This window comes from Hyperolius riggenbachi, chromosome 9, assembly GCF_040937935.1.
Source record: "Hyperolius riggenbachi isolate aHypRig1 chromosome 9, aHypRig1.pri, whole genome shotgun sequence".
NCBI lineage: Eukaryota > Metazoa > Chordata > Amphibia > Anura > Hyperoliidae > Hyperolius > Hyperolius riggenbachi.
The window spans coordinates 26,674,312-26,693,520 of record NC_090654.1 but is presented as its reverse complement, the minus strand read 5'-3'; the positions used below and the strand labels follow the sequence as shown (position 1 = coordinate 26,693,520).

Below are 19,209 nucleotides of genomic sequence, written 5' to 3'. Positions count from 1 at the left end.
AAGACAATTATTATTGATTGACTTCCCCACGCTGCATTTAGGCCCACGCGTAATTACGCCTCGTAATGCAACATTTCAGGGGAATAGCGTAATTCATTTCATAGTTATTTGTTACCAATTACGCATACATTTATTTGTAATTTCGTGCTGACTTTGGCGGTGAATAGCAAAACCTCCATACATGCTATTGCTGCCCAAATTGCTACATACCAGAGGCGTAACAATAGACCCTTTAAGGGATGCAGCCGCAGGGGGGCCCAGAAGCCTCAGGGGGCCCCGTGAGGGGAGAAGTTTCTTTTCCCTGTCCTGAGAGACTGACAACTAACAGCACGGAGAGAAAATAAAACTTTCTGTTTTCTGCACAATTGTTCTAATAACTGCATCTGCTCAGCCACTGATAAGGATTCATACAAAGTTTTGCAGGCAAATATTTGTAGACAGTCCCTATTCAGTGCACAGCAGGGTCTTGTGTGCAATGCCCAGCCCCCAACCTCTGTACCTTAAGTCCTGTGTACTGTAGTGATGCTGGAGGAGTCTGCAGAGCCAGTTCTGCTCCATCAGAGATGGACAGAGTGAGTGTAATAAGCTGAGGCTGGAAGCACACTCGTCTGTCGGTTTTCGGTATGTGTTTTCTGCACACCATCTGTGTCTGTATGTGGGAAAACATGCACCTTTTATCACAGAAGGGGGGCCTAGTGATTTCTAGTTACACCCCTGCTACATACTGTATGTTAAGAAGAATAGTGCATACAAGCTACAACTAGTGAAAATTAAAACATTGGTTTTTAAACTGTCATTTTTCTGAGTTTAAAAGCCATTTTTCTTTGCATTTTTAAAATCCATTTTCTCAAAAACTACAAGGTCTTTTAGAAAAACGTATTATTTTGACTTCTACCCAGTATTCTCCTTAAAGCGGTATTGTCACCATAAAAATCAAATTTCAACAGCAACTGGTCTGAGTGTATTAAGTGATAAAGATGCTAATCCTGCATTCAAAACTTTTTCTGCTGTTATGGTTTGGAGTTATCACATACTTTAGGAGCACTGGCCCTAGTGCCAAACAGTGCCAAATAGTTGAATGCTGGGAGTGCTTTTGAATGCTGGGAGTTCTTGTTATCTATAATATATTCCTCCTCTTCCATTTATTTCCCTGCCTAGCTGATTACTTGTGTTTACAAGCAAGGCTGAGGTGACTCAGTGATTGGATGTGTAAATAAAAAAAACTCTGGGAGGAGGGCAGCTAATGAATACACAATGAGCAAGAGAAGGGAGGGGGGATAACAAGAGTCAGGGAGGATATGATGTCAGCATTAGCTTGGCAAAATGGCCACTGCCTAGAATAGGATTTTCTGCTTTTCCTTTATAAAATTCACAGGAATCATTACGTGGATAGCACAATACATCTGCTATGTAAGTAGAAGTAGTATTTATCTACTTATATATGTGTTTTTTATTACTAGGTTAGCATGGGTGTCACTTGTTCTTTAACATATGTAGCAATTCACCGCCAAAGTCGGCACAAAATTATGAGTAAATTCATGCGTAATTACAAATGATTATACAAAGTCAATTGAATTACGAATTTGTAATTATGTATAGACGTAATTGCGAAAATGTATGCATAATTTGGCGTAATCCTAATAAGCGGATTACAATCATCGCTAACAAGGACTGTCCCCTGGCAGAGATCAGGACTCTGTCCTCCAGCCGACAGTTCAGGGCGGAGCCCGTACAGATGCATTGCTAGCCTGTAGGCTAGTAACACCTTTTGTTATTATGGAGGGAGGCGGGTGGATGGCATGCGGCACAAAACGCGCTCAGGGATCGCTCAGTAAAGATGCTGGATCTTTGGGCAGTGTCGGGCTGCACCTCTGCACACCCTAGACTCTCTTCCAAGGCAGGTTTGTATCGGCCACCCCAGCCAAGTTAAATTTAAAGGTAGCCATACACCTGTCGAACTGCCACCAGATCGATGATCAGATACATCCCTCTCTGATGGAATCTGATCAGAGAGCCTGCCCATACACTGCACAGCAATTTCCATTACATTGCACAGCATGTAACGTGCCGTGCCCCCCACCACCACTGGGCACCTGTACCATGTGACACCGCCGCATGTTGTGATGTCAGTAGTGTCACATTTTACTGGTACTCACGGTGACAATTCAAAAAGACGCCAGACTCGGGGAGCCAAGGAGTCAAGTCAGTATGATAGGTGAGCCTATAACACTCACGGGGGAGACCGACACATGCACTCGGGGGGAGACCGGCCGGGGGTCTGTCGGTCATCAGGAAATCGAACGCTGTTACTGCCACACACCCGATCGAGCCTTTGTGAGATTTTCCAGCCCAATCGATCTCTTTCACCGATTTCAATCTAACAATAGTATTTCCATAGCACTTTTCTCCCATAGGACTCAAAGTGCTTATACAGGTGGGTTTTCAGTCTGGATTTAAACACGTCTAGAGATGGAGCTGTCATGATCTGTTGAGGTAAAGAGTTCCATAACATAGGAGCAGCATGACAGAAGGCTGTGGGACCAAAAGTTTCCAGGTGTACTGATTATTAGATCCTGTGGATCTGAGATTGCAGGGATTGCTACGCAGCTGCAACATTTCTTTCATGTATCCAGGGCCCAGATTATAAAGTGAATTAAATATCAGTAGGCTGATCTTGAATAGGACCCTCCATTCTATAGGTAGCCAGTGAAGGGAGTGCAGGACTGGCGTTATGTGGCAGTGACGGGGTTGGTTGGTTAGCAGTCTGGCAGCAGTATTCTGTATCAGCTGTAGGCGGTACAAGACCTTTTTGGAAGGCTGGTGTAGAGAGCATTACAGTAGTCCAGTCGGGATGTAATCATAGCACCCAACTGTCCCTCTTTTGGAAGGACAGTCCCTCTTTGGGAGCCCTGTCCCTTTGTCCCTCTTTCTCCCTCATTTGCCCCTCTTTAAGGACTTTGTTTCTATGTAAATATATATATCTCTACTAAAAAATGTGCTTGATTGACTCTAAACTTTATTCCCATCCTTTAAATTGATATATTACTAATTTTAAAATGTTAATATGAAGGAAAATGAACGAGGATAGAAAGGACCAGTGGTTTGAATTATAAAACAACATATTTTTCTTATGAAATCTTTAGGGTATGCGTGATGGGGACGTGATCAGGGGTGTGGCTTAAGCATCCCTCTTTCTCATCTCAAAAAGTTGGGAGTTATGTGTAATGAAGGCATGAACTAAGGTTGGCAGATCTTCTGGGCCGAATGCGGTGCTTGATTTTTGCAATGTTCTTCAGGTTGGCCATGTATCTGATTGCATCATTATGATCAAATCGGCCTGATATCGATGCTGATAGTCGAGCAATGCATGGGCACCCTCACATGTATGTGGTGTAGCTTTGGAACAGCTTGTCCTCGGCCAGGGATGTCACAATGAGCTCACAGAGATCGGTTCACTCCAGAGAATACAACTGCTTCACATAATTTACAGATCTTATCTAAAGCTGTTCTCTCTCTATTGATTTTGTAAGTCACATGCTGATGGTAGAGCTTTGCCAGCACAGCCAATAGCCATTTGCACACAAGGTGAGCGGCAGGAGATCCCTGGATGAGGTTAGATTTGTTAGAGAGCCCTGTTACTCATTACACAGAGGCAAACATTCAACACACAGCCCTACATCATGCCGTCACTCATCCTGGCACCGATCAGAGAATACGATCGCCGGACGGAGGTGATAATGTTCTGCTGAACCTGCACTGTGACTGAGATGTCCAGATTTCCGTGCATCACGAGCCATGATTCTCTACGATCTGGGCAAATAGTAATTTGCGCACGTTTCCCTTTCACAAGGCTTCGCATTGCATCACAGACAGGCTATCTGCATCCTGGTGATTGGTGTGGGCACTCCCAGGGCATGGAGTCTAAGTGAGTACAGGCCTTCAGCAGTGCACCCCGCAGGGGGCGATAGACCTCCATCCCTAATGGGTGGTGGACTACTTTGCTGTCTGGTGCCAACCATGTCAAGACCCCTAGGACTGCCCCACCAGAGGCAAGAAGAGCAGGAGTTATATTGCCACAGGATTTACATGACAGGACTGGGGTGACAGGACAGACATGACTGGACCGTCTTGACGTGACAGGACTGGTGTGACCAGATTAACCCCTTTGGGACTGGCCATTTAACCCCCGGGCACCAGAGCAGTTTGCCTGGTGTCAGGGCCGGTTCTAGTAACAATGGGGCCCCAGGGCAAGATTAGCCTGGGGGCCCCCCAACAGACACCACCCTGACCAAAAAGCGTCATCAGAGGCCCTTTGTTGCAGCCAAATTTCGCTCCTGGGCCCCTGAGCTGGCTGCTGACCCTCCCCCAATCATCCCCCAACTTAAAAGACTCTGCAGTGTCCCTAGGGAGCAACAGTTCAGATGGGGGAGGGACAACTTGGGGGCCCCTACAGGCTCTGGGGCCCTGGGGCAACTGCCTATTTTTTCCTATGGTAGCTCCGGCCCTGCCTGGTGTAGGTGTCCCCAATTTAGATATCAAGGAATAGGTATTCCCTGTATAGATAGTCAGGCATGGGTGTCTCCCGTATTATCAGGTGTCCCCAGTGCTTTAAAAATAGCTAACGTTTTGCGATTCAGCTTCTCAATCGCCTGCAGTGGAAAAGGGCCCTAACCGTTAGCAAGGCAAATGTTATGGAAAAAAAAAATCAAACCAAGTGCACAAACATTTCAACCTTGTCAGGCTGGCAGCAAATATCGGGCAAGCCGTGTAAACGAGCACTTAGGAAGGCAGAATTGTCCATATATAATACGATACATTCCTTCTTCTACTAGAGCTGTGTGCACAGAACACAGGACTACAGATGCCTGTACACTTTACTCTAAGGATGGCGCTTGTCAGTTGGTCCCTAAACTGCAGAGCACAGCCACAGTACTTGAGGGCCTTTCCCTATCATCGCTATGGAAACAGCTGCCTGGGGTTCCAGCAAAGGATTCTGGGAGCCGGCCAATGGAGGAGGAGGAGAGCTATACTTATGTCCCTGTTGCACATTTCCCCTCATGTGCTTCCATGAACCCCCTCTGGGCATCAAGGGACAATTTCCAACAGGGAATCTCCTGTTTATTCTCAGCCACCAAAAACAAGGCCAACCCCTCCCCTGTGCAAGGCACTTGTGTCAATAATAAACAGTCATGAATGGCCAAGGGGGTTGGGGGAGGGAGATCAAAGGCATTCTGTGTGGGGGAGGGGATGTTGCCTGAGGTCAATCCCCTCCCCACTTTTCTTTTCCAAGTGGCGGGAGGTGCATGCAGCCATATGTCATTCTTTGTGTCAATCAAGAGTGTTGAGCAAGTATCTACCAAATTATTTGTTCACGTATTTACAAAAAGGAAAGAAAAAAAAAATCTGTAATGCCTGCTACACACGATGCAATTTTCCATCAGATTGATGGTTGAATTGATTATGTCCGACAGGTCCGAACTGATATTTTTCAGATTTTCCGATCACTGCTCTACAAAATTGATCAGAATAACAATTGGAAATCAAATGGGATCTGTCGGGAATAATCAATTCAACTGTCAATCTGACGGAAAATTGCATTGTGTGTACCAGGCGTAAGCGAATTTAAATATTATTCCCACTATCTACATTGATACATTGCTTATTTTTGAATGCTGGTCTGAAAGGAAAGTAGTGATGATACTATGCTTTTTGTTATTTAAGGTAGTAAATAACTATACTATAGGGGGGAAAAAGTGCCTCTGGGGGCAGGGGCGTAACTAGAAATAACTGGGCCCCTCTGCGAAACTTTGGCTGCCCCCCTCCCGGGCCGGATTTAGGCCTAGGCCTCCTAGGCCATGGCCTAGGGCACCACAGGAGCAAGAGCACCAAAGCAGCAGACTAAACTGGTGCAGCATTTGCAAGCTTGCAAATACTGCAATGCAGGGAGATCAGGAGAGCATCTGACCGCAGTACTCTGCTGCTAGCCACCTTGCTCTCTGTGCACGTTGGCATTGTGGCCGGCGGCTATGGACTTGGGCAGCATTGGAGACGGAAAGGAGGAGGAAGCTTCTGCACTGGAGACGAGCAGAGAAGTGAGTGACACTGAGGGCTGCTGGGGTGTGAAGGCGAGCTGTACTGAAAGAGGGGGAGTGGAAAAGGGAGGGATTAAGGGAGTCATCTGGCCACATATACTGGAGGTGGAGGGGTCATCAGGCTTCCTATGCTAGAGGGAAAAAGGGGAGAGGTCATCAGGCTACCTATAATAGAGGGTGTGGGGGAGGGATCATCTGGCTTCCTATACTAGAGGGAAAGAGGGGAGGGGTCATCAGGCTTCCTATACTAGAGGGGAGGGGTCATCAGGCTACCTATAATAAAGGGAATGGGGGATCGATTATCTGGCTACCTATGCGAGGGCGGAGGGGTCATCTTGCTACCTATACGGAAGGGGGCGGCTGGTGACAGTGGCCTTGGGCGGTAAAGAGTACAAATCCACCCCTGATGCCCCGCCCCCTCACTTTCTGCACAGGTAAACTGAGAAATAATGTTATTCACTTGGCTGGGGCACACTTAAATGTGTTTCCCATATGCAGGTAAAAACGGACAGCAGTGAAGCACTGGGAGCATTTTCCCTATCAATTACATTCGTTTCTGTGATAAAATGCACATGTTTTCACACATACAGACACAAGAAAACTGAGAGACAGATGAGCCTCAGCCTCAGCTTATTACACTCACTCTGACCACCTCTGACGGCACAGAACTGGCGCTGCAGACTCCTCCAGCATCACTGCCACTGGCAGCAATATTTACGTCTGCGCTCCTTCACAGATGCAGTAGTGGACCATCCACTTTGTGCCGCTGATCCAGAATGATCACAGAATGCCCAGACTTGGACTGATGTGAACAGATCCTATTTCTTTGCATAGGATTGGTTCGCTAAACGGAACGTTTTTATTGGCAGTGTGAACGTGCCCTAAAGGTGGCCACACACCATACAATTTTTTTAAATATTTGTTCAATTTAAGAATTGCAAACAATTTTTCTGACTAATTGTAACATTTCAAAAATATAACCAATGTACCACACACCTGTGTTCAATTTTTCCCCAGTTATGATAAAAGTGATTGGAAATTTGCTAGGCTGGTATATTAATAAATGGACAGTTTAAAGAGACAATGAAGCGAAAAAAAATAATAATGATATTATGATTTGTATGTGTAGCACAGCTAAGAAATAAAACATTAAGATCAGATACATCAGTCTAATTGTTTCCAGTACAGGAAGAGTTGAGAAACTCCAGTTATCTCTATGCAAAAAAGCTATTAACCACCCTGGCGTTCTATTAAGATCGCCAGGGCGGCTGCGGGAGGGGTTTTTTTAAATAAAAAAAAAACTATTTCATGCAGCCAACTGAAAGTTGGCTGCATGAAAGCCCACTAGATGGCGCTCCGGAGGCGTTCTTCTGATCGCCTCCGGCGGCCAAAAGTAACACGGAAGGCCGCAATGAGCGGCCTTCCGTGTTTTGCTTACTTCGTCGCCATGGCGACGAGCGGAGTGACGTCATGGACGTCAGCCGACGTCCTGACGTCAGCCGCCTCCGATCCAGCCCTTAGCGCTGGCCGGAACTATTTGTTCCGGCTGCGCAGGGCTCAGGCGGCTGGGGGGACCCTCTTTCGCCGCTGCTCGCGGCGGATCGCCGCAGAGCGGCGGCGATCAGGCAGCACACGCGACTGGCAAAGTGCCGGCTGCGTGTGCTGCTTTTTATTTCATAAAAATCGGCCCAGCAGGGCCTGAGCGGCAGCCATCGGCGGGGATGGACGAGCTGAGCTCGTCCATACCGCTAAGATGGTTAAGCTCTCCGACTAACTAGTCGTGGAGAGGGCTGTTATCTGACTTTTTTTATCTCAACTGTAAGTGAACTGTTTACTTTTCCTCTGCTAGAGGAGAGTTCATTACTTCACAGACTGCTCTGAAAGAATCATTTTGAATGCTGAGTGTTGTGTAATCTGCACATATTAGAGAATGATGCAATGTTAGAAAAAACACTATATACCTGAAAATAAAAGTATGAGAATATTTTCTTTGCTGCTAATCTTCTAGTAATTATTCATAGTACACAACCAATTCATTATATCATATATTTTTTTCCGCTTCAGTGTCTCTTTAACACACACCATACAATCTTTAGAAAAGTTTAAGAAAAATTTCCATCATTCTGGATTGATAAAAATAGAAAAAAAGAAGAAAATCCGATCGGATTTTTCAGTCGATTGAAAAAAAAAAAAAGCTTTCGATTTTTTTCAGGGGATCTGATCATATTTATCGAATTTGCTGTAAAATTGGATCATTTTATTGTATCATGTATGTTTGGGGGTGTAAGTTAGGTATGTTCCGGTGTTAGCCGTGGAGCAAATATGCCAACATAAAACCAGCCAATGTTGATTCAGGAAGGGTCTGAGCACCTATCAGGGGGCGTGTTGGGCGTGTACGCTGCCGATAAGTGGGGTGCAGGGTGACCAAATGACGTCCGCATTCCTGGTGGTGTTAACCCCCTTGGCGTTATGATTCTTTCCAGATTTTAGGGTCTAAAAGCGGTGCCATTTTTTTGCACCCTTTTAGACCCTAAAACCTGGAAAAAAATCATGCTGCCAGGGAGATCTGCAGCAGTTCCAGCAATCACTCACCTCCCTGGTTCCAGTGCTGCAGTTTCCCCTCCATCCTCCGGGTGGCGCTGCAACCCTAAAGTGAGATTGCCGGCTGTTGTTATGACGACAGCTGGCGATCTCACCAGGAGCAAGCAGAGCCTTGAAGGAGCAGAAGAAGAATGTCGGCCGACGTCGGGATTACCCGTGCACAGACTATAGCATTTCTGCTATAGTGGCGCCCAACTCAGGCGCTACACGGCCGGCACACAGCGCTGAGATAACCAGCTTTGGGGGCCTAGGGAGCAGCCCACCATAGGTCAGCAATGCAGGTCACCTCCACCAACGGCCCATTCTATTGCGCATCTCCCTTATGGGGAGGCCAGGGGCGTAGCAATGGGGGCTGCAGAGGTTGCGACCGCATCAGGGCCAGAGGGGCCCCAAAGGGCCCTCCCTCAACTGCAGTATTAGCTCTCTATTGGTCCTGTGCTCATAATAATCACTTCTATAGATACTTTGAATAGTGGTAATCACTAACAAGCTGTTCCCCATTCCCTTCTTGCACCTCTGACACTGTAGCTGCCATTGGCAGGATTTGGTGCGCCGTATCAATTGCTATTTATAGAGTGCTTGGGGGGCTCCATGTAAAACTTGCATCGGGGCCCACAGCTCCTTAGCTACGCCACTGGGGGAGGCTCATTTTACCGTATTTTTCGGACTATAAGACACACTTAGGTTTAGAGGGCAAAAACCAGGAAAAACTAAATCTAGGTGCGTCCATGGTCCAGGCGTGTCCTATAGACCTTTAACCACCCCTAAGATGTCTCTATCTAAGTTACACTGCCTAGCTACACTAACCTCTGCGGCCCCCACCAATTACACTAACCTCTGATGTCCCCTCCACCCAGCTACACTACACTTCACTACAAAAAAACTCTGCTCCCACCCTTCCCCCCCCAGGTCAGCGTAATCCAGGCAGAGCGGGAGATCTTCAGCCACTATGCTTGCAGTGTCCTCCAGAGGCCTCCGTACTGCATTGTCTATTGGCGCCCTCTCATGACCTGTGGCGCATGTGCGCTAGGGCCATAGGGTGAACCAATAAGCAAGGCAGTACTGAGGCCTCTGGAAGACACTGCGAGCATAGTGGCTGAAGATGTTCCACTCTGCCCGGATTATGCTGACACAGGTCTGGTACAGGGACAAAAACCCCTGAGAAGAGGAGACCTGCATTACTGATCTTACAGCGGCTGCTGCTTTGCTGCACAGGAACACCAATGCATCATGCTGATAACACAAGCGCTCGGACAGGTACACTGTCACATTCGGACTTTAAGACGCAGTAACTTTTTCTCCCCAATTTTGGGAGAGAAAAAGTGCATCTTATAGTCTGAAAAATACAGTATATATTTTCATGTATAGGCGCTGAGTTTAAATTTAACTGTAGGTAGTTTCTGGCAAACTTTCAAATCTTTGTTTCTTCTTCAGGTATCATGCAAAACTGGATCAGAACCTTGGGGGTGTGTATGGGGAGGAACCAGGGGTGTTTGTTTCTTAAAGAGTACCTGAAGCATATTTTTTAAATAAATATCTCAATAGTATAGGAAGCCTTTGGATAGTCCAAAGGGCTCCTCAAACCCACCGTTCCAGTGCTGAGCCCTTCTAAGCCGATTCATCATGAATCAATATTGTACAGATGTGTCGCTAGCCACCAGGCTTACCATGCCTTCTGCTGGAGTGGAGGGCCAAAGGCACGGTGCATGACTGAGCAGGCGGGGTCGAGTATGGGAACAATGCCGACAGCCTATGCTGGGCACATCGAGAGTTCAGGGGCTGCTGTAGAAAAGCTAGATTCTAAGCAGAGGCTGCCGTCTCAGCCAACAGCCATCTAATGCTGGATACACATGGTGCGTTTTTGCACTCGATGCCCCGCTCGATTCCCGGCCGCTCGATTATTTACGACATGTCCGATTCCCGTTTCGAAGGATCATTAGGTCGATTTGGCATACTTTGCATGAGAATCGACCTAACAATCATCGAAACGTGATCGGAAATGCTCGGAAATAATCGAGCGGCCGGGAATGGAGCGGGGCATCGAGTGCAGGAACGCACCGTGTGTACCCAGCATAATATGTGTACAAGGTTTTAGTCAAATTGTCCTGAGCCCCCAAACAGCATGATTAGGCAAACTGTCTACCCACACCACATAATTAGGCAGAGTGCCCTCCAAAAAATATCATTATTTGGATTTTGCAACATTCAGAACTACATTAACCACTTGAGGACCCACCCTTTACCCCCCCTTAAGGACCAGCGCTGTGTTGAGTGATCTGTGCTGGGTGGGCTCTGCAGCCCCCAGCACAGATCATGTAGCAGGCAGAGAGATCAGATCACCCCCCTTTTTTCCCCACTAGGGGGATGATGTGCTGGGGGGGTCCGATCTCTCCTGCCTGCATGTTGCTGGCGGGGGGGGGGGGGGGGGGCACCTCAAAGCCCCCCTCCGCGGCGAAATTCCCCCCTCCCTCTCCTACCTGCTCCCCCCGGAGATCAGGGCTGCACAGGACGCTATCCGTCCTGTGCAGCCAGTGACAGGACGTCCCCTGTCACATGGCGGCGATCCCCGGGCGCTGATTGGCCGAAGATCGCCGATCTGCCTTACAGCGCCGTACAATGTAAACAAAGCGGATTATTTCCGCTTGTGTTTACATTTAGCCTGCGAGCCGCCATCGGCGGCCCGCAGGCTATTCACGGAGCCCCCCGCCGTGAATTGACAGGAAGCAGCCGCTCGCGCGAACGGCTGCTTCCTGATTAATCAGCCTGCAGCTGGCGACGCAATACTGCGTCGCTGGTCCTGCAGCTGCCACTTTGCCGACGCGCGGTATGAGTGCGCGGTCGGCAAGTGGTTAAAGAGACTCCGTAACAAAAATTGCATCCTGTTTTTTATCATCCTACAAGTTCCAAAGGCTATTCTAATGTGTTCTGGCTTACTGCAGCACGTTCTACTATCACCATCTCTGTAATAAATCAACTTATCTCTCTCTTGTCAGACTTGTCAGCCTGTGTCTGAAAGGCTGCCAAGTTCTTCAGTGTTGTTGTTCTGTGATGCATCTCCCCCCTCCAGGCCCCTCTCTGCACACTGCCTGTGTGTTATTTAGATTAGAGCAGCTTCTCTCTGCTCTCTTATCTTTTACAAGCTGGATAAATCATCCTCTGAGCTGGCTGGGCTTTCACATACTGAGGAATTACATACAGGCAGAGCTGTCTGCACTCTGCAGGAAGAAACAGCCTGACACTTCAGTGGAAGATAGCTGCAGGGGGAAAGAAACACACAAATGATCTCTTGAGATTCAAAAGGAAGAGTGTATACAGCCTGCTTGTGTATGGATGTATTTTCTATGTGTGGACATACTGTACATCAACCTACTTCCTGTTTTGGTGGCCATTTTGTTTGTTTATAAACAAACTTTTTAAAACTGTTTTTAACCACTTTTAATGCGGCGAGGAGCGGCAAAATTGTGACAGAGGGTAATAGGAGATGTCCCCTAACGCACTGGTATGTTTACTTTTGTGCGATTTTAACAATACAGATTCTCTTTAAAGGACAACTGAAGTGAGAGGCATATGGTTGCCATATTTATTTCCTTTTAAAGGAGTTATCAGGCAATCTAAAGAAAATAAGTGCTACTTTCCCGGGGCTTCCTCCAGCCCCAATCTCCCAGCATGTCCCTCGCCGCAGCTCTCCCTTCAGCCGTTCGCTGCAGCTCACTCCTGCACAGTCCGCTCCGGCCCATGTGGTGGTGATTGACAGCGCCGCTCGCGCAGGCGCAGTACAGGCCGACCTGGAGGTCGGCCTGACGTCATCGCCGGGGACCGGGAGCGAGCTACGGTGAGTGACATGCTGGGAGCTTGGGGCTGGAGGAAGCCCCGGGTAAGTAGCACTTATTTTCTTAACTACTTTAAGAGCGCCTCACGCCAATGGGTGTGACCGCGGCGGCAGCCCCAGGACCGCCTAATGCCAATTGGCAACAAGTCCTGGGGCTGCAGTTTCCCAGGTAACGGCCGCAGGCATGCGCGATCGTTCCCTGCCACTTCACGGAACGGAGTTCTGTGATTAGCCTGCTAGCCGCCGATCGTGGCCAGCAGGCTGCTTGTAAACGAAAGGGGACAGAAATCCTCTTTGTTTACATGCGGTCTCCAGCAGCGCTGTACGAGCTGATGCCTATGATAGGACAGCGATCCCAATGCCTGACCCCTCCGGCAGCATGTCCCCTTAGGGACAAAAATAGGAGGTGAGTCCGATCACCATACTCCTTAGCTGGGCTGTGCAGGAGGCTGAAATGCCTGCACAGCCCACTACAGAAAAAAAGTGCCTGGTCTTTAGGGGGGTTTAACACTGCGGTCATCAAGTGGCTAAGCAATACCAGTTGCCTGGCTATCCTGCTGAACCTCTGCCTCTATAGTTTTAGCAATAGACCCTGAACAAGCATGCAGCAGATCAGGTGTTTCTGACCATAAAAGGAGTGATCCAAAAAAAGGATGTTAAAAAAAAAAAAAAGATCCACTTACCTGGGGCTTCCTCCAGCCTGTAGCAGCCATCCTGTGCCCTCGCCGCAGCTCTGGTGGCTCCGGGTCTTCTCCGCTGGCGCAGCCGTCATTGGCAGGTCGGGTTCCGGGTCGGCCTCTTCTGCGCTCCACCGCGCGGGTCACGTGGTCCTTCCGACGTCATCAGGACAGTTCTATGCAGGCGCAGAACTACTGCGCCTGCGCAGTACCGTCCTGATGACATTGGAAAGACCACGTGACCAGCGCGGTGGAGCGCAGAAGAGGCCGACCCGGAACCCAACCTTGGTGTGAGGGCACAGAACGGCTGCTACGGGCTGGAGGAAGCCCCAGGTAAGCGGATCTCTTTTTTTTAACAGCTTGGATGTTTCCTTTAAATGAGGCATCCTGCTGTTAACTCCTTCACCTGGGTTGCTGCAGGTCACATGACCGCATAAAAAAAAAAAACCCTATTTTTAGAAACAGAAGCATTGTTTTGTGGGTGTTATTTTTATCGCTTACCTTTGTGTTTTGCTGCGCGGTGTGGTTGTCGGGCTCCACGTCTGGACGCCCGCGCTCAGCGTCTGGTAAACACGTGTGTGCCGCCCAGGACTGTCGATCTCCAGTATCATTCATTTTCTCTCCACGCACAGAGGGGCATGCTGCTCCACGTCCCGCAGTCCCTGTTGTTGACGCATCTGCTTGTTTCCAAGGCTTCCACCTCCAGCAATACACTGAGCTGCAATTCCCCCGCGCAGATGGCTCTTCCCAAATGATTTGGATTTTTTTTTTTTAGATCTGCTCTGGTCTGATCCAACTGTGAGTGCGCTTAAAATAACTTAAAATTAGGCTCTGGCGTATTTGCATCACTGATCTTACTCGTGTTCTAAAATGCAAAACTCCAGTGCCAATATTTACATTATGAAAATGAGTGAAGCTTTCGATGTTGTCAGCACTGGTGTGCAGCCAATGGAGTGAGACCAGAGTCATGGCATCTGATCTGCATGCTCATTCTGGGTCGGTGAACAAAGAGGACCTGAACTTAGATCCTCCTTTCTGCTCTAAAAGATAAGCAACAGCATAATAACCTCTAAAGAAAAACATGTCTTACAAAACTTTTACAGTGGATACAAATCCTGCATTAAATCCGCAGTGTCTACTTCCTGCTTTCATGGAAGCAGACATAGGGTTAACATCCCGTGTTTAAAAATTAGCTGCTCTGCCAAGGACTGCCGAGTTTCCTGAGTGGACACAGCTGAGAGATCAAATTACAGTTGTGATTAGTCACAGACGAGGGGGAATTTGACAGGCTAAATCAGGCATGGGCAAACTTGGCCCTCCAGCTGTTAAGGACCTACAAGTCCCACAATGCATTTGCCTTTATGAGTCATGACTGTGGCTGACTCCTGCAATGCATTGTGGGACTTGTAGTACCTTAACAGCTGGAGAGCCAAGTTTGCCCATGCCTGGGCTAAACTCTCTAAATACATACAGGGTGCATTTCTCTATGTTTTACTTTTGTGCAAGTTTAGGTCCACTTTAAAGGACACTTGAAGCGAGAAGCTTATGAAGGCTGCCGTGTTTATTTCTTTTTTTTTTTTTTAACAATACCAGTTGCCTTGCTGCCCTGCTGATCACTTTGGCTGCATTAATGTCTGAATCACACACCAGAAACAAGCATGAAGCTAATCCAGTCAGACTTCAGTCAGAAACATCTGATGTGCATGCTGGTTCAGGATCTATCGCTAAAAGTATTAAGGTGCGTACACACCAAATTTTGATTGGCCAATCACTGACCAATTTTAACACCTCAATGTAGTATGAGAGCCAACAGATTTTGAATACTATAAATAGATTGTGTAGGTAAGCTTTCATACCACATGGAAGTCGTAAAATGTGCCACCCATTGGCCAATCAAAATTGGATGTGTGTATGCAGCCTTAGAGGGGGAGCATCAGCAGGACAGCCAGGCAATGTGCATTGTTTAAAAGGAAATATGGCAGCCTCCATACAGGCAAGTCTCTAGGCGACAGAGCTACCAGGGTAAGGTAGCATTAATTGCTCCCCTCCTTCCATAGACTCAGGAGCACTACTCTGATGCAGTAACCAGAGGAGCAGCCCCCAATATAGCTAGCCAGAGGCCCCAGTATTAGTTAGCTTAGAGAAGCCCCCTGTATTATAAAAAATCCCCCCCCGACCCCCACTCCCCCCGTTTTGGTGGCCATAGAACCCCCATATAGGTAGCCAGGGAGCCCCTCCCCCCTTTAGGTATCATCAGCTTGCGGAAAAAAAATATATATAAGCATTAGCTTCCTATAATGCAGTGATGGCTAACCTTGGCACTCCAGCTGGGGTGGAACTACAAGTCCCATGAGGCATTGCAGCTCTGACAACTCTAAGCATAGCTCGGGGAGGCAGAAGCATGGTGGGATTTGTAGTTTTGTCACAGCTGGGGTGCCAAGGTTAGCCATCACTGCTATAATGTCTAGTACACACCATGCAATTTCCCATCAGATCGATGGATAGGATAATTTCCAACAGGTCCGATCTGATCGAATTTTATGATCACTTCTGTTTAAAATCAATCAGAGAAACAATCGGAAATCTGATTGGATCTGTCGGAAATTATTGCTTCGACCCATCGATCTGATGGGAAATTGCATTGTGTGTACCATGCCTAATGCTGGGCACACACGGTACGATTTTCCGTCCCGATCGTTTTTTCCGCACGATTCTACACTCGATTCGCTTATCTTCATTCGTTTTTCTTATCTTTTTCCATTCGCCGCTATGAGAAATCGAGCGTGGAAACGATCAGGAGCAATATCGGACATGACGGATTTTATCAATCGGTTCCATCGTTCGCATGGAAAATCGTAGCGTGTGTATTAGGCATAATGATCTGATAGCTGAATGTTCGTTTGCTTATTGAATAAATCGGTCACACAGTATTTTAAATTTTCCCTTTTTCATTAATATTTAATGGAACGAGATACAAACATCTATAAGTTACTCTTGTATTAATTATACACATTAAAAAGAAAAAACATATGAAACTGAATAATTAGAATATAATTTTAGTGTTTTTCTGGCACTTTGGATATTTATACATGATAGTTATAGACAAGGCACATTACACAAGTAAACTTGGCCCACAGATATTCAATCTCTGTCTGTCCGAACCGTCGCCCCCCCCCCCCCCCCCCGAAAATTGTAAGATGATTGTTAGGGCAACCGTATTAGGATACAGTGCGGTATGTATTACTTGGCTACAGCTGGGCATACTGTTCTGTTGTATGGAGAGAGGAGGGGACAATGAGTGAGTGAATAGGAATCACTAGTGCTAATTTGGTACAAATTTAGAAGGCAATAACATAGGGCTGCTTTACTGATGCTAGACGATCGAAAAGGATCTTCTGTAATAATTTAAAATCTGTCTTTGTTGCGTAACTTTCAAGGGATTGTCCATTTTGTCCCCTCTGTCGGAGTGCACTTCAACACCTTTGGAGCCAGAGTTTTCTGTCATGCTGCCCCTACCCTTTGGAATTCCCTACCACACCCAGTAAAGACAGCCCCATCCCTGGAGTTAGTCAAATCCAGACTGAAAAGCCACCTGTTTAGCCTGGCATTTGTGGACTTGTAGAATTCTTCCTCTGTACCACAATTTACCAATCAACCAATTACTGGTCGGAGCCCATGCTTATGGGCTTTGTGTCCTAGGGGAGAAAAGCTTTTTACAAATGCTGTTTGTTGTAGTGTCAGATCTCTTTACAATGGAAATAGTGCTCCCTGGTGGAGGATAGAAAGAGGTACAGTATCTGGAGAAAGTTGCAGTAAATGCAGCAGGAGAAAATCTCAGAGCTTCTCTGGTTTCCCCAAAATGAGATCTACCCCGAATATAAGCCCCAGCAGGATTTTTCCAGGATTTTTGAGTAAAACAGAAGCTCTACCCCAAAATAAGCCCTTGTTACAGTTCATAAAATACTCAATGTACATAGAGTCCAGGCAGCCGTGGTATACAAGTAACCAAGTAAAACGGATTGGCATTAGAATGCTCTGCAGCAGGAAAGATAGAACCTTCCCCAATATAAGCAGACATCCCCCCCAAAAGAATTTTATTTAAAGGACCCCACAAGACCCAAAACAATAAGGGTCGGTTAGTGTAGGGCTCTTGGGAAATGGTAAAAAATAAAAAGGTCAAATTTTTGATGGAATTCAGGGTTTGAAGTAGTGATAAGTACGAATTTCGCATAGACGTATTTTCCCATCAATATTCACAATTACAATGCAAAATTGTTAGGCGAAATTTCAGGAAAAATCATAATCAATTTTGTCTGTAATTGTGATCATTTAAAAATGCAAAGGAACAATGTTTTAAGCTGTAAGTTTTCTCCGCCGCTCCATTGGCCCGCATTTCCTTACTTTCACTTTCGTGACCTCTGGGCTCCCAACGCTGGAAAGAGAACGAACTGCTTTCTCACCATGCAGGGAGGCGGGGGAGCGGTAGGGGGCGTGGCCAGAGAGAGACAGCTGCCCAATGGCAGCTGCGAGAAGCCTGCAAGAACTCCCCCAGTGGGCGTTTTGAGCAGGGAATCCCTCTCCTCCTTTCCCCTTGAGATTAGCGACCATTATTGTTGCCAATCTTGGGGGGGCTATAGTGTGGCGTGGGGGGGGGGGAAGAGAGCAGCAGTGTGGGGACACAGGCATGTCATGAGGCAGAGAATGTGCCTCTGCGTCTCATCTGCCCCTCCTGCTGCACTGCCCCGGGTTCTCTGTAACATGTGTAGCAATTTGGTGACAATAACATGTATAGGAGCTTTGCTATTCACCGCCAAAGTTGGCACCAAATTATGTGAAAATTGTGCGAAAATGAAACGAAATTAGGAATGATTTTACAAAAATCAATTGCATTTACAAATTGTAGTTACATACAGGCGATCCTCACTGATTTGAAGAGTTCTGATGATGTTTTGGAATGGGATGACTAGAGTTCCATAAATGTTCAAGAATAAATCTCGATTTTTATTCATGGAAAAATAAGACTTCACTCTTAAAATAAGGCCTAAGGGCTGATTCACACCAAGCGATTCCACTGTGCCCCCTCTCATTACATGTGCAGACCCCTCTTCCATGTGTAGCATCCATGTACAGCAGCCCCTCCCATTCCATGTGCAGCCCCCTCTTCCATGTGTAGCATCCATGTACAGCAGTCCCCCTCCCATTCCATGTGCAGCCTCCTCTTCCATGTGTAACATCCATGTACAGCAGCCCCTCCCATTCCATGTGCAGCCCCCTCTTCCATGTGTAACATCCATATGCAGCAACGCATCCCATTCCATGTGCAGCCCCCTCTTCCATGTGTAACATTCATGTACAGTAGCCCCTCCCATTCCATGTGCAGCCCCCTCTTCCATGTGTATCCATGTACAGCAGCCCCCTCCCATTCCATGTGCAGCCCCCTCTTCCATGTGTAACATCCATGTACAGCAGTCCCCCTCCCATTCCATGTGCAGCCTCCTCTTCCATGTGTAACATCCATGTACAGCAGCCCCTCCATTCCATGTGCAGCTCCCTCTTCCATGTGTAACATCCATATGCAGCAACCCCTCCCATTCCATGTGCAGCCTCCTCTTCCATGTGTAACATCCATGTACAGCAGCCCCTCCCATTCCATGTGCAGCCCCCTCTTCCATGTGTAACATCCATGTACACCAGCCCCTCCCATTCCATGTGCAGCCCCCTCTTCCATGTGTAACATCCATGTACAGCAGCCCCTCCATTCCATGTGCAGCCCCCTCTTCCATGTGTAACATCCATATGCAGCAACCCCTCCCATTCCATGTGCAGCCCTCTCTTCCATGTGTAACATCCATGTACAGCAGCCCCTCCCATTCCATGGGCAGCCCCTTCTTCCATGTGTAGCATCTATGTACAGCAGCCCCTCCCATTCCATGTGCAGCCCCCTTTTCCATGTGTAACATCCATGTACAGCGGTCCTCTCCCATTCCATGTGCAGCCCTCTCTTCCATGT

At 47.4% G+C, this 19,209-nt stretch overlaps 1 protein-coding gene across 1 annotated transcript in view; it reads right to left on the bottom strand.

Annotated features, from left to right (window-relative positions):
• PIAS3 (protein inhibitor of activated STAT 3) overlaps positions 1-13,294 on the bottom strand; it is a 51,326-nt gene extending 38,032 nt beyond the window's left edge. Inside the window, exon 1 of the mRNA XM_068254804.1 lies at positions 13,206-13,294. Coding sequence (XP_068110905.1) covers positions 13,206-13,294 — 89 coding nt within the window. The remainder of the gene's footprint in view (positions 1-13,205) is intronic.
• Positions 13,295-19,209: the final 5,915 nt, after the last annotated feature.